Source organism: Trichechus manatus, unplaced genomic scaffold (genome assembly GCF_000243295.1).
Source record: "Trichechus manatus latirostris isolate Lorelei unplaced genomic scaffold, TriManLat1.0 scaffold00001, whole genome shotgun sequence".
Lineage (NCBI taxonomy): Eukaryota > Metazoa > Chordata > Mammalia > Sirenia > Trichechidae > Trichechus > Trichechus manatus.
Window position 1 is genome coordinate 12,978,237 of NW_004443937.1, and position 15,471 is coordinate 12,993,707.

The following is a 15,471-nucleotide window of genomic DNA, read 5'->3' on the forward strand; positions in this document are numbered from 1 at the left end:
TGCCAGGACACATTGGAGAGGAAGCCCTTATGCTCCCCACAGTTCTCACACCCAAATGCTGGCTGCCCAGGAATTCTTCTCCCTTTCCATTGAGATTATCTTGGGGGTAAACATTGGCACGCAGGAGTGGGGAAAGCTGGGGTGGCTGGGACATTCCTACTGAGCAATAGTGATTTAGCTTGAGACTTTCTACACTGTGCGTACGGCACCCCAGGGTTCCTTGGAAGAGCTCCGGGGGTCATGAGGTGGGAGGGAGGGACAAAGGCAAGGAGGATGTTGTAGGCTTCAGGTCCCTGTATGCATTTCAACCAGAGCAGCCCCACTTTTCTTGATTGACATTAGTTTTTTGGTTTTTTCCCCAGTACAGGGTCCCCCTGCCAAGGGGGAAAAAAAGGCTAGAAACTTCCAGTCCAGCTCTTGGGCACTGACCCCATCCCAGAGCCATATGATCTCCCCAAGAGAGCTCACTGGGGGGCTGGGCTCCTGGACTGTTCGGACTTCATTGCCAGTCCCATGAAGTTCACTTACAGGAGCTGGAGATAACCCTCCCTTCCTGTTCACATCCCTCTTAATCTTTGTCTTTTTTTCCCCTTAATAATGAGTTAGTGCCTGTGATGATTTGCCACAATCGGCTACATTTCAAAACAGGGCTGCCGATGGATGTATGTCCAGTGGTGCTGCCAGAAAAGCTGGAGTTAATAAACAAAGTAGAGGCCACATGAGCTGGATGAAGACCTAGCCTCAAGGGCTAGGAACGCATCTGTCTTAAACTGGATTCTTGAGTAGCCTGTTCCCCAGCCTCAGCCATGGGCACTCCTCCTTTGTGCTGGATCTATAGCCGAGTCCCAAGGCAGATTTTGACAGTCACTCAGTTTCAGAGATGGTTGTTGGTCCTCAGAGGGCCCCCTGCTCTTTTTTTTATTAGATCATGTCAGGAACTGTTTCACCTCTGGGAACCTCAATTGAGAGAAGCTGGTTTCTAGGTGTTAATTTTCCCTTTTCAGGAAGAGCAAGCAAGTTTCCCCACTGTCCATTAATAAGTCAGAGTCCATGTCTTCCCACCACAAAAGATGCGTTTCTCAGCCATCTCCCCAAATGCTTATCACATAAGAGAAAAGCAGTCTTGGATCTGCAGCCTTGCTCTTTCTTAGCTCTCCTTCCCAGAAACCTTTGAAATGAGGGCTATATCCTCTTTAGCTTGGCAGTGCCCCATCACCATAAGCTCATGGCAAGGGATTCAGTGAAATAAAAGATCCCGGAAGGGGCTTGAGCCTCACCTCTGCTTTGTCCCATTGGGCTGATTTGTGGATTGATGGGCTGAATTATAATTTTTGGCCTTGGTACAGCTGTACAACATTTGGCAACCTGACAGCCTGGGCTAGGGCTTTCCTTTCCTGTTGTTTGTGAAACCCTTAGGGCTATACTCCTCAGCAGACCACGGCCCTGCATAACTTCTTTTGTCTTCTGTTGATTAGAGAGGAACATAATGACATCCTGGCCATAGCTGACTGGGGACAGAAACTTTCCTTCTATCAGCTGAGTGGAAAACAGGTATGTAGCTCTGTGCAAACCCAGTGGGAGATACAGTTGCAGTCATACCTGTTATGGTATATTTTGGCCTTCTGAGGTAGTAGTATTATTAATTATACATTATTATTGTTAGTTTCTTCTTATGGAGCATATATTATAATACTAGGTAGAGGTGGCATTAGAGGAGCTGAGCAGGAGTTTGCTAGAGAGAGGAGCTGAGCTGCCTCGTATATTTATGTCATCATGTCTTTCACCAAATGTGGGGAAATTGTGGCCATTATTTCTTCAAATATTTTTTCTTCCACATTCTCTCCTGTCCTTCTGGGACTCCAGTTCCACATATGTGAGACATTTTGATATTGTGGTACAGGTCACTGAAGCCTTGTTCATTTTTTCTTTTTTCCCCATTCTCCGATCTTCAGATTGGATGATTTCTATTGCTCCATCTTCAACCTCATTGACCCTTCTGTTACTTCCATATTGTGTTAAGCCCATCCAGTGAATTTTTTTCAGTTGTTATATTTTCTAGTTCTAGAATTTCCTTTTTTTCTATAGTTTCTATTTTCTTGCAGAATATGGAACATTCATTGCGAGTATATTTTCCTTTCTATCTTTGAGCATAGTTATAATAAACCAAAACCAAACCAAACCCGTTGCCATCAAGTCGATTCTGACTCATTGCGACCCTATAGGACAGAGTAGAACTGTCCATAGGGTTTCCACGGCTGTAATCTTTACGGAAGCAGAATGCCACATCTTTCTCCCACAAAGCGGCTGGTAGGTTCAAACCATCAACCTTTTGGTGAGCAGCCGAGCACTTAACCGCTGTGCCACTAGAGCTCCTTTCCTCCTGTTAAAGTTGGTGGGGAAGGTCCTTAATCGTATTGAGACTACAGTGGATTCAGAAATGGTTTTTTCCTTGGTGTGTGTTCTTTCTCCTCAGATTGGGAAGGATCGGTCACTGAACTTTGACCCCTGCTGCCTCAGCTACTTTACTAAAGGGGAGTACATTTTGCTGGGGGGCTCAGACAAGCAAGTATCCCTTTTCACCAAGGATGGAATGCGGCTGGGGACTGTTGGGGAGCAGAACTCTTGGGTGTGGACGTGTAAAGTGAAACCCGATTCCAACTATGTGGTAAGAGGACGTTTCTTCTGTTGGGCTATTGCTTGAGGAGGCCCTAATCATCAGTCCTGTTTAGCCAGTCAGATCATTGCTGTTTGCTCCTGACAAAGGGAAGGTTAGACTCTTCTCCACAGAGAGCTGGAAATTGACAACTGTCTTTCTCTCCAGGTGGTAGGCTGCCAGGATGGCACCATTTCCTTCTACCAGCTTATTTTCAGCACAGTCCATGGGCTCTACAAGGACCGGTATGCCTACAGGGACAGCATGACTGATGTCATTGTGCAGCACCTGATCACCGAGCAGAAAGGTAAACGGCAGGTATGGCCCCTCTGCCCACAGACACCTGGAAGAGAGATAGGTTGAGGGAGCTGGTGACAGAGCAAGTGAAATGATGGTCTTTTGAAAACACATTAGACCACTGCTTCTTGCTTTTTTTAAAAATTTTTTTATGAAAGCAGTTAATCCTCTCTCTCAAAAAAAAAAATGTACACACAGAATTTTGCCAATAATTCCAATGGGTACCTGGTATGTGGACTCTCTGGCTAAGGGAGGATAACTTGCAAAAAGCCAGAGCAGAGTGGTTGAGCTGCACCAGTCTCTGTGGATCTATATCCTTTCTGGTCTGAGTCACCTCTAGGGTGCTTCTCACCGCAGTCTTAACTGGCCTCCTGGCAAGTCCTTCCCCTGAGACAAGCAGGGCCAGTGGGCTGAGCACAGGCTTTGGGCAGAAGCTCAGGGCTCCAGTCCTAATGCAGTCAGTCCAAGCTCAAACCCCATTCTCCATTTCCTACCAAGTAGCCATCCTGATTAAATGGGCTAAGAATCCACTTGTTTAAAGTGTGTTCATATCCAGATGTGCTGTCCACCACACGCTGCTGGGACCTATAGAGCTCCAGGTTGAGGGTGGTCCCCCTCTAGAAGCACCTCTCTTTGAAGATTCCAGCTGTGATGATATGGATGTAGCCACTTGGGCAGCTTGCCAGGGTCGTCTGGGCACATGTTCCCCACCTGGACTGTACTGAGAGTATGAGAGCCTAGTGTGTACCAGAAACGTGTTGTCAGGGGTGGTGGATGGGAGTGGCCAGAGGTGAGATCAGTCACTTAGGTAGGCCTCAAGTCATCAGGGCCATTAGTGCTATGCAGAGTAGTTTAGATTTAGACTCAGCAAGTGACAAAATCTTATTTTCCATACTTAATTGCAAGCTTTTGACCGCAAAAATTGTATTGCATACAACTTTGAATCCAGCGCTTAGCAGAGTTGATTGTACATGTTAGACACTGTAAAGATTTTTTGATGAGAGTGTCTCACTTTAATTGCCAGTAGCATTAAGTAAATGATAGCTTTTAATTTCTCTGTCTTCTACCTTACTTAACAACCTCTTTGCTAGAGCTAGATTTTTTTTGTTTCCTTTGACAGTTCGGATTAAATGCAAAGAGCTTGTCAAGAAAATTGCCATCTATAAAAATCGATTAGCTATCCAACTGCCAGAGAAAATCCTCATCTATGAGTTGTACTCAGATGACTCGTCAGACATGCATTACCGGGTGAAGGAGAAGATTGTCAAGAAGTTTGAGTGCAACCTGCTCGTGGTGTGTGCAGATCATATCATCCTCTGCCAGGTGGGCAGTGGCGCGTGGGTGGGGTCAAGCTGAGTCAGCTGCATGTTCCCATCAAGGGGAGGGTACAGAGCATGGTTTTACAATTGGTCACTGGTGTCTGTTCATTGCTTTCATTTTACTAACATCTAGATGAACCAGAATCTACTAGAAAGCCATGGGCCATAAATGGAGAATACTTTTTTGTATTGCTGAACATTCTGTTTTACTGGGATTAGATAATTAGACACATTTTAATAATTTAAAATACAAATTGGTGTCCCACAAAATGAAGATCAATTTTTTTTTTGGAAACATAATCTGCGTTAAAACTTTATGGTATCAATTAAAAAATAGTAAAGGAAGTTTTACTTCCTAAGAGGTTTTTTTTCCACAGAAAAATTTTTCTCAGCTTAGAGTTTGCTTCCTAGAAAGTGTCCAGGTCAATGCTAACAGAAGTTTGGAAAGACTTTGAGAGATGGCCAGCTTACTATGTTTCTTAGAAGTAGAGGTGGCTTTTATCTCACCTAGGCCTTTAGGGAAGGAGCCCTGGTGGTGCAATGGTTAAGCTCTCAGCTGCTAACCAAAAGGCTGGCAGTTTGAATTCACCCAGCCACTCTGTGGGGGAAAGATTACAGCCTATGAAACCCTATGGGGCAGTTCTACTGTGTCACGTGAGGTCACTATGAGTCAAAATCGACTCGACTGTACCGAACAACAAGACCTATTTTTTTTAAAAAAAAAACAAAACAAAACTCGTTGCCATTGAGTCAATTCTGACTCATAGCAACCCTATAGGACAGGGTAGAACTGCCCCTTAGGGTTTCCAAGAAGCAGCTGGTGGGTTTGAACTGTCCACCTTTTGGTTAGCAGCTGAGCTCTTAACCACTGCGTCACCAGGGCTCCAACAAGGCCTATGTTGTTGTTAGTCGGTAGGTGCCATCAAATCAGTTCCTACAACAGCAACCATATGCATAGCAGAACAAAACAATGCCTGGTCCTGCACCATCCTCACAATTGTTGTTATGCTTGAGCCCATTGTTGCAGCCACTGAGCCAATCCATCTTGTGGAGGGTCTTCCTCTTTTTCACTGACTCTTTACCTTACCAACCATGATGTCTTTGTCCAGGGACTGATCCCTCCTGATAACATGTTCCAAGTATATGAGATGAAGTCTCACCATCCTTGCTTCTAAGGAGCATTCTGGCTGTACTTCTTCCAAGACAGATTCGTTCATTTTTTTGGCAGTCCATGGTATATTCAGTATTCTTCGCCAACACCGTAATTCAAAGGTGTCAATTCTTCAGTCTTCCTTATTCATTGCCTAGCTTTCGCATGCATATGAGGCGATTGAAAATATCATGGCTTGTGTCAGGAGCACCTTAGTCTTCAAGGTGACATCTTTGCTTTTTAACACTTTAAAGAGGTCTCTTGCAGCAGATTTGCCCAATGCAATGCCTGTAGGGAGTGGTAAAATGGAAGAAATCCTTTAGGAATCACTGTAGTGTAAAATACTATCAAAATCTCTCTAAAAATGTAGAACTCAGGGATGCCTGTAGAATAGATATGGCAAATAGGTATACTTTTTGGTGCCACCTCTGGCCAAGGCTATCTGGGGTCAGCATTGAAGATCTGAGCTCAGTGGGAGAGACTTTCATGATGGCTTAATGATGTCAATCATGGGAAGTAGATGGGGTTAGAGTACTGAATGTGTACGTGCTTTTCCTCCCTTAGTTACAGGAAGACCGCCTTGGAAGGCCAGGAGTACTAATTCTGCTGAATGCTCATGCAGATCTGGGTTTGCTTTCTAGGAGAAAAGGCTGCAGTGCCTGTCCTTTAGTGGAGTGAAGGAGCGGGAGTGGCAGATGGAGTCTCTCATTCGCTACATCAAGGTGATTGGTGGCCCTTCTGGCAGAGAAGGTCTGTTAGTGGGCTTGAAGAATGGGCAGGTGAGTGCTCCATTGTGTCACGTGTCAGGTGGATTGCAGACGCAGGCATCTACACTAGTTGTGGCCCTGTGGTGTTTTCCTGGGGCAAGAAAAGGGCTGCTTCCCTCCATGGGCACATTGGAGGGCAGCCCAGAGTTTAGTTTTATGAGGACAGCTTCAGGCCCAAGGGGCAGTAGCCCTCTGATTCATAGCCTGCCCACATCTGGCCAAGTTGGCGCTATTGCCTCTGGGCTGCACTTAGTGGAACAGATTAGTGCTTAAGGTCACCCAGAAGGTGGAGATTTGTTAGCGATACAGCTTCTGTGGCTGGCTGGAGAGGGAGGCAGAGACAATAACTTAGGTCAGGACCCTATTAGGGAAATGAATGAATTAGGGCAGTGTTGCCCAGCATGTATCTCAGAGAATGCTGGGCCCTCAGGATATCACTCGATGTTATAAGAAAATGGGTCCTTTGGTGTGACAAATCTAGGTTACACAAAGTTAAACAGATTTCTGTGTGTGCGTTTTCTTTTCTCAAAATAAGAAAAGTTCTAAGTGGGCCATGTGGAAATGTGACAGTGAAAATGTAATTGCATTAGCCTAAGAGCCAAGCTGTCTAGCAGATGGTTTGTGGCTGAGGCTTGTCAGGTCTTTCCTGGGCATGGAAATCATGGAGTCTGAGAGCAGTGGGAGCCACAGAGATGTAGTAGCAGAGGAGGAAGAGCCTGCTTCTTACAATAAGTGATGACTTCCAGCATGATGGCTGAGAGCATGGGCTTTGGGGTCAGGGTAGCTTGGGTCCATGTTTGTGCTTAGCCACTCACTAGCTGTGTGACGCTGGAAAGGTCAGTTCACCTCTCTGAGGCTCAGGTTTTACAAATGAGGATAATACCTGTTTCACAGGGCTGTCTAAAACAGTCACCAAATGGTAGCTGTCATCCGCCTCATTATTCTTTTGCTTTGGTTATACCAGTATTTACCAGACCCTCCTCCTGTGTTAGTTTGTGACTCAGATCTCTGCTGGATGGTGTCCTCTAACTCCACAGTTTAGTCAGTATCATTAGCAAATCCCCAGACTGAGCAGACATTAAAGTGAGTCTGGTGTGTCTTGAGGCCTGCCATTACTGCGGCAACTTCTAATGAACCCCTGTTTGGTCCCTTAAGAATAAGGGGCCCCCTTCTTCCTGAATCTTTTTCTCTGCATGGAGCATCTGGTGAGGTTGGTGGGAGTTGTTCTTGTAGAACACATGGGAATCCAACAGCCTGGCGGTGGTCCAGGGTCTTGTTGCCATGGTGATGCACACTTTTTCTCTGAAATTTCGCCAGATCCTGAAGATTTTCGTGGACAATCTCTTTGCCATCATCCTACTCAAGCAGGCCACAGCGGTGCGGTGCTTGGACATGAGTGCCTCTCGCAGTAAGCTGGCCGTGGTGGATGAAAATGACACGTGCCTGGTGTACGACATTCACACCAAGGAGCTGCTCTTCCAGGTGAGGTCTAAGAGGGTGCCTGAGAACATAGTCCCTTTGATTAAGAGCTCTTCCTCAGGCTTTCCAGTTACTGAGGAGATTGTCGCACCTGGCTCAGAGAACTCTGGGAGAGACAGTGAGATGTAGGGGCTGAGCGCAAGCTCCAGGTCTGAGGCCCCCTGAACATCCTGCCCCTCGCACTCACTAGCTACAGGGCATGGTCAAGCCTCTCTCAACTTTGTAACATGAATGGGCAAGTGACACCTTTCTCACATGGTTACTGTGAGCAGTAAATGAGATCACCTAAGGGGAGTACATTGTAGACTCTAAGTAAATGGATTAATATGATGATGGTTTTCTTTTTAAGAAATCTGTCTCTTGCCTGTTGGGGGCTGCCTGCATCTATGGGTGACCTAAGATGCAGTAAGGAAACAGGATCGATTTTATCATCTGAAAGAAGGGAAGGAATGGGGGAGAAACCCTCCCTTCTACTGTTTTACAAGGATGTTATGAGTCAGCAAAATGTGGAGTGCTTCGACCTTTTGGGGCATAGGCATTGTTTAAACATTGTTTGGTCCCGTGGCCAGAGGAAGTGTGTCACTGGAGAAGAATGTCCAGCGGCTCCAGAGCTAGTGACTGCTGGCTTTCTGCTGTACTCAGGCCGCTCTGGGCCTCTTTAGGGCTTTGTAAATAGTCAGGGCTGGTTTCCCTAAAGTGGGTTTCTGCCAAAGCTGGAACCTCTCCTGACTGGCTTCTCTTTGGCCGCTGCAGAATTGCAGAATACCCCAGTGTTATAGGCAGATTTTGATCTTCTCCTTGGCCTTGGCCTTGGAATCAGAGGATGGAGGGTACCTGGAGTAGGGAGCTGCCTCAGTCAATTTGAAGGGGCCACCTGGCTACCTACTAGCCCAGAGGTGACTCCCAATTGATAGAAGCTCACTCAGATCACTGGGGAAGCAGAGTGGTTTAGGGGAAAGAGCACAGGCTTTGTCTTCAGACAGACCTGTGCTTTATTCCTGCCTTCATTACCTACTTTGTGATCTTGAGCAAGTTGGTAAACCTCTTGGAGCCTCAACTTCCTTATCTCTAAAATGGAAGAGTAATCGCCCCCTCACAGAATTGCTACAGGATTAAACAAGATACCATAGTGCCTAGCTTAATGCCTGGCACAGAATAGGGCCCTAAGTATTACTTTCCTTCTCCCTAGCCTCCTCCTCCACCCCTACCTGGCGGTGGGTTAGCAGGCCCCCGGCTGTGAATCTGGGTCTGTGCCCAGAACCCAGTACAAAGTGGGAGAGCGCGTGTCCTCGCCAGTCCCCCTGATAGTGCAGACATAGGATAGGGAATGAAGTTCTCAGACTTTGTCAGGAGACATGAGCATTCTCAGCTACTCTTTTGCCTGCTGGCTTTTTCTCCTCCCCACTGCCCCTGCTCTGCAGATGAAAACAGCTGTATTTTTTTTTTCTCATTATAAAAATAATCCATGTTCATTGTGAAAGAGTCAGCCTGGCAGAGAGGTAGGAATGTCTGCTGGCCCGTGGGGCTCCAGAGCCGAGCAGAAAAGTCTGAGAGGAGGTGGTGGGGGGGTTGACTCCCAGGGTGACTATTTTTACAATGTGTGAGTTGTAAATGCAGAGACATTATATTATTTTCTAATTTTAAAAATAACTCACTGTTGTTTTTCTTATAAAAAACAAGAATTGTTCATGACCAAAAAAAATCAGGCAAAGAAAAAAATGAAGAAAGCACCCACAATTCCACCCACATAGAAACAATCATGGCTGATCCTTTGGGATATATCCCTGTAAACCTTCTTTTTGTGTATATCTAGATATATTTTTTCTTTAACAAAAGTGGGATCCCACTTTGCTGATTTTTTCCACTTACTGTTAGCGTTGTTGTTAACTGCTGTCAAGTCGGGCCCCTGACTCACGGTGACCCTGTACACAACAGAATGAAACACTGCTCCATCCTGTGCCATCCCCATTATTGGTTGCATATCAAATTGTTGTGATCCATAGGATTTTCACCGGCTGATTTTCAGAAGTAGATAGCCAGGCCTTTTTTCTTGGTCTGTCTTAGTTTGGAAGCTCCACTGAAACCTGTTCAGAATCATAGCAGTATGTAATCCTTCACTGACAGACAGGTGGTGACTGTGCATGAGAGGCATTGGCTGGAAACCGAACCCAGGTCTTCTACATGGAAGGCAAGAATTTTATCATTGAGCCAACAATACCGCTTTCTAGATAGTGGTAATAATAAAATTTTTCAAAAGTAATACACGCTTATTCAGAAATTCAGAGAATACAGAGGAGCTTATATCTATGCCTCTATCCGTTTCTTTCTGATCCCCCTTTCCTCCTTTTCCTTCCATCCCACTATTAGCAAGTTAGGATGATCCTGTCTTTAGAAAGATTGCTTGAATGAAATGATGTCAAAGCTCAAGGTGGTCTGACAGGTTCTCACCATCCCCGTCCTCTAGGAACCAAATGCTAACAGTGTGGCCTGGAACACCCAGTGTGAGGACATGCTCTGCTTCTCAGGGGGAGGCTACCTCAACATCAAAGCTAGCACTTTCCCTGTGCATCAGCAGAAGCTGCAGGGCTTCGTGGTCGGCTACAATGGCTCCAAGATCTTCTGCCTCCATGTCTTCTCCATGTCGGCCGTGGAGGTGCCCCAGGTAACCCAAGTGCCTTTTGGCTCTTGCGGATGGCAGGGCAGATGGCCTACGAAGCCCGGCCCCTCACTGGTGCTTTGGGGAGGGGGTAATGAGGAGAGAGGGGAGAGAGGTAAGAGTGGCAGCTAGGATATCATGGGAGGCACTCTGGACTTGGACCTGGAGCCCTATTTCACCCTGTCACTTGTGTGTCTTTGGGTAAATAGCTCAACCTCACTGAGCGTCCATTTGTTTCTGATCCTTCTTTCCTGTGTTTCACTGAGAGTCGTGTGTGGGGCAGAGTGGAGTGAGTCAGGAAAGCTGGGAGTTTAGCAGGGTATATGCACAGACACATGGATGGTGGTGATGTGTGTGTGAGAAAGAGAGAATATGTGTGGGGTGGGCATGTGGGCTGCAAAGGGAGCCTGGGGCTATGTGCACAAGTCCCCTGAACTAGGAGGAGGCCAGAACAGAAATGGAAGGCTGGAGTATGGAGCCAAAGAAAAGGGAAGGGCAGAAACACAAACGAGAGCAGAGATAGACAACCCAGTGGTGGCTGGCCTCGTCATGGCTGCCCCAGCTGCCTGCCTGCCTCATAAGAGAATCACGTCCATGGAAGAACTGTCATAGAGATAAGCTCCAGGAGAAACTTCAGCACTCAGAATCCCATTCTCAAGAGAGAATCACTCTTACATATTTTCGAATATATCCACCCAGACTTTTTCTATACATGTATGTAATACGTATATAAAACAAGTATATAATTTTATATAAATATTTTTAAACAAAAATGGAATCATACTGTAAATACTGCTTTATGATTTTTATCTAAGTATTGTGACCTATAGATGAAGCCTACAGATTTCCTGTACTTATGCAGTGAACGTGGACCACGAACAAGAAATAGAGACATTTCACCACCTTCCTGCATTGCCATCCTTTCATCTAACTTAACACTTATGTATTGCAGATGCATCAGTTTGTATGAATTGTTGGCTATTAACTAGTAATCTAAACTAATAATCTGGCTTTTTCACTCAGCAATCTATTGAAAACATGGTTCCATGTCAATAAACGTACTTCTCCAGCATTTTAAAATATTAGGATAATTGTAGATTTACATGCAGTTGTAAGAAATAATACAGAGAGATCCTGTCTACATATTTGCATAGTTGGTGACATTTTACAAAACAATATCACAACCAGGATGCTGACATTGATACAACCCACCCATCTTGTTCAGATTGCCCCAGTTTTATTGGTATTCGTGTGTGTGTGTGTGTGTGTGTGTTAGTGCTATACAATTTTATCACCTGTGTAGGTTCATGTACCCACAACCACAGAGGTTCATGTACCCACAACCACAGTCAAGATACTGAGCACTTTCGACATCACGAGGATCCTCGTGTTGTGTTGCTTCTCTGTTACCCCCACCACTGCCCTCCTGCCCTTCCCCCAGCACTGTTTAATGGCTGCGTTTTATCCCATCACATGGCTGTTCCACAGCTTACTCAACCAGCACCTATTGTCGGACGTTTATGCTGTTTCCAGCTTTTTTTGCTATTGTAAATAGTGCTGCAGTGGGCAGTCTTCTACCCGAGTTTTTGCATCTGTCCGAAATTAGCTTCTTTGTATAAATTCCTAGAAGAGAAGTCGGTGGGCCAAAGGCTATGTACCTTGGAAAGATCGTTAAACATACTTCTGGATTACCCTTCAGCTGAGTTATATCAATCTACATTCCCTCCACACAACTCACCTTCACTTACAACCCACCCCCTGCCCCTGGCTGCTTGTAAAGGGCCAGCTGGAGTCAGCTTCTTCATGTACACTGATAATGCCCTCGTTACTAATTGCTGTAGGAATTGTTGTAAAAGTCCTTCTATCAGTGCCTGACATCGAGCAGTTACTTAATAAATATGAGTACGATTCAGATCTGAGAAAGGGGAAAAGGAAGAGAAAACAGAGAACAAGAGAAAGAAGGGAGGTGGGTGGGGGAGGGGACAAGGACAGCCCCTCCTGGGCTGCTTCCCTGCAGCCCTGTCTGCTCCCATCGCAGCCCCCGCACCACATCCACCAGAAACTCAGTCTCCCTCAATCGTGCCAAACGGGCTATGCTTATGAAAATTTTTCTCCCAGGGTTGCCATCCTGATCTCAAAAATAAATGCAGTTTGCTGCTCCCTGACTTTGGCTGGCCAAGGGGAGCCAAAGGGGTGGCCGGGGCTTCCTGCAGCAGGACCTTGAGCTTCAGTGGCCAAAGTCTCCCTGTGGCCACACCAAGGATGTCCTGCTGACACAGCAGCCTAGAACTGCCAAGGCTTAGGAAAGCAGCCTCAAGACAAAGGCTGTTTCTCTGTCGCCTCTGTCTCCAGCCGTCCTGTGGTTTTGGCCTAGAGAGGCGGGAGAAAGCATCAGACCCACTCTCGGGATTTCTGGTTTCCTTTTGAAATCTGCATCATCTTGTGCAAGAACTGGTTTCTTTGTTCTGCCAAGTAGGGTAGCAAGTCCTAGTTTGACTTCCTGGTTGTGTGGAGAGGAGGTAGTGACTTCATGTTTGGAATGCAGCAGTGAGATACAAAGTATAGGGCAGGGGGTATTGGTTCAGTTAGGATATTTTAAAATTCGCTTGACTCTCACTCTCAACTTGTGCCTCCCAAGCAAGCCTGAATGTTAACCATTGGTTGTGTGTGTTACTGATATGCCTGTCTGAGCCCCCATCCCATCCCATGGGGCATTCGGCCTGGGCGGAGGCTGTGCTTACTGATCGGGGAAGGCACTCAGGCTTGGAATCCTGCCTCTGTCACCTGGCCCAGCTGTGACCTTGAGAGCTCAGCTCACCACTTTCTTTTCTGTGAAATGGGGCTAGTTATACCTGTCTTTCTGGTTTTATCTGGCCCCATTCCTACTATATATTCTTACTATTATTACAGACAGTCATGAAATAGCAAATGTTACACATCAAAATGAAGTTGGAACAGAGAGTACTTAACTAGAGGAGTTTAGAAAGGAAAGAGCACGGTGGATGGGGAGGTTGAGAAGCTTCCAGGAGATGGTGACACTTGATCTGACCCTGAGAGGGCTGAAAGCCAGAGAGAGGAGTAGGGAGGGTATCTCACAGGAGGCAGAGGTGGGCGTGGGAACAAGCGGGCATGTTTGGGAGTGGGTGAGGAGCTGATGTGAGCGAGTGAGTGGAGGCCGTGATGGATTGGGCTCACTTTTTGCCCAGTGCTTTATCATTTTCAAAGTACCTCTTGTATTTGTCCAAGGTAGCCAGTGAGCTGAGCAGGGCGTCTAAACAGAAGTTAATAGATTTGTCCAAAGGCCACACAGCTAGGATGAGGCTGAGCCAGATCCCATCAGCTCAGCTGACGTCCATTGCACACCCTGCTGCCATCCTGAAGGAAGGGAAGGTGGGCTGGGCTGGCACAGTAGGAGAGAAGCACTGGGAAGCACCACATCTTGCTCTCAGAAGGTAGACAGGCTTAAAAGGGGAAAGAAAAAAAATCCTTTAGTGCTAAAAAACTGGGACAGGAAAAGGCCCTAAATGGAGAGAACAGCACTCCCAGCTCCATATTTGGGAATCATTAGCACAGAGGTACTGGCTGATTGATCTTCGCTGCCCAGGAATCCAGGAGAGATGCTGCTTCCTTAAGTCACATTGACTGGCCTAAAACAAGGGCAGGGCCTTTCATTGTTAAAGGTGTCCAGGCCCCAGCTCTCCTTGCTTGTGCGTGTGTGCACACACACACACACAAACACACACACGCACACACCCAAGAGGCAGGAAGGAGCCCAGGACCTGGGGTCAGGCCGCCCTGAGCTCCAGGCCTGGGCCTTTCATTTGCCTGTCCTCAGACAAGTCACTTGCCCTCTCTGAGTATCCGTCTCCTGGGCTATAAGTCAGGAAGTAGCAGTACCTACTACACAGAGCTGTTGGGACAGATCCCAGAGCACTTTGTGAACCTAAGAAAGACAAGTTAGTAGGAACAATTCACAGGTGCTCACAGTGAGGCAGCCCCATCTAGTAGGAGGGAGGTGGCTCCCAGTGTCAGAGGACGAGGAGACTTGTCTCTAAAGCCTTTGTGTGTAACCTGGAGCAAGTCACTTAACCTTTGTAGGGCTGATTCCCTCTAAGCAGGGGCCGTTCAGACCCCCTTCCTCACAGTAATGTGTGCATTCCTTCCACAGGCATGGATGAGGGCTTGCTGAGGGAGATGAGGAAAGCCCAGCCACTGCCTCGGGTTGTTCGTAGGCTCGTGGGGAGACAGACATGTAATTGCCACACAGCCTGAGATCTGCGCAAAGGGCTGAAACTCCTTTCCTGGGGGTGGGGGCTGAGGGATCAGGGAAGACTTTCTAGAAGAGCCAACATTTTGACAGGGCCTTGGAAGTCAAGCCAGTGTTCTCTAGGGGTGAAGAGTGGTGAGGCCTGGAGGTGGGCTTGGAGGTGGGGAAGGCAGGTGGTGTCGGGGAGGATAGGTGGGAAGTTTGTGTGGCTGACACCTGTGGCTCATCTATGAAAGGAGTGGCAGAATAGAAAACATGGAAGGGTAGCTGGGTGTGGCTGAGAGGGTACTGTTTAATCAGTGTGGCATTACTCTGTTGGCATTTGTAATTAAGTCTTTGCACACATCTGGAGCTAGCTTTATATGAATCTGACTCTTCTCGTCGCTCTGAAAACAGTCTTTATTCCTTTTGATAAAATCCTGCAGTCTGCTCCAATGTACCAGTACCTGGATCGGAAAATGTTCAAAGAAGCCTACCAGATTGCTTGCTTGGGCGTGACAGACGCTGACTGGCGTGACCTGGCCATGGAGGCTTTAGAAGGATTAGAGTTTGAAACAGCAAAGAAGGTAAGCATCCAGTCAGCATGAGATGAAATTTGGTCCTTGGAGGGTCCCATCAGGGGTCAGAAGGGGTCTAGGTGATGTAGGGAGAGGCAGAAGCATATTGCAGTGGCTTTGGAGTGAGACTGACCTGGGTTCAAGTCTTGGTTCGGCCACTTCCTCACGGTGACCCTGGACAGGTAACAGCCTTTCAAAGTTTGCTATTTGTAAAATGAGGGTGATGATAGGAGCCATCTCACAGACTTGTAACGCTGTGATGCAATAATGCATGTAAAGCCTGACACAGGATAAGCATTTGATATATTCCAGCTATCACTCTTACT

At 46.7% G+C, this 15,471-nt stretch overlaps 1 protein-coding gene across 1 annotated transcript in view; it reads left to right on the forward strand.

The window, feature by feature from the left end:
* The window catches only part of IFT122 (intraflagellar transport 122), a 72,189-nt gene that overhangs the window by 26,955 nt on the left and 29,763 nt on the right, over positions 1 to 15,471 (forward strand). Inside the window, exons 9-16 of the mRNA XM_004368350.2 lie at positions 1,476 to 1,551; positions 2,474 to 2,665; positions 2,822 to 2,960; positions 4,071 to 4,273; positions 6,061 to 6,198; positions 7,504 to 7,668; positions 10,130 to 10,327; positions 15,014 to 15,154. Coding sequence (XP_004368407.1) covers positions 1,476 to 1,551; positions 2,474 to 2,665; positions 2,822 to 2,960; positions 4,071 to 4,273; positions 6,061 to 6,198; positions 7,504 to 7,668; positions 10,130 to 10,327; positions 15,014 to 15,154 — 1,252 coding nt within the window. The remainder of the gene's footprint in view (positions 1 to 1,475; positions 1,552 to 2,473; positions 2,666 to 2,821; positions 2,961 to 4,070; positions 4,274 to 6,060; positions 6,199 to 7,503; positions 7,669 to 10,129; positions 10,328 to 15,013; positions 15,155 to 15,471) is intronic.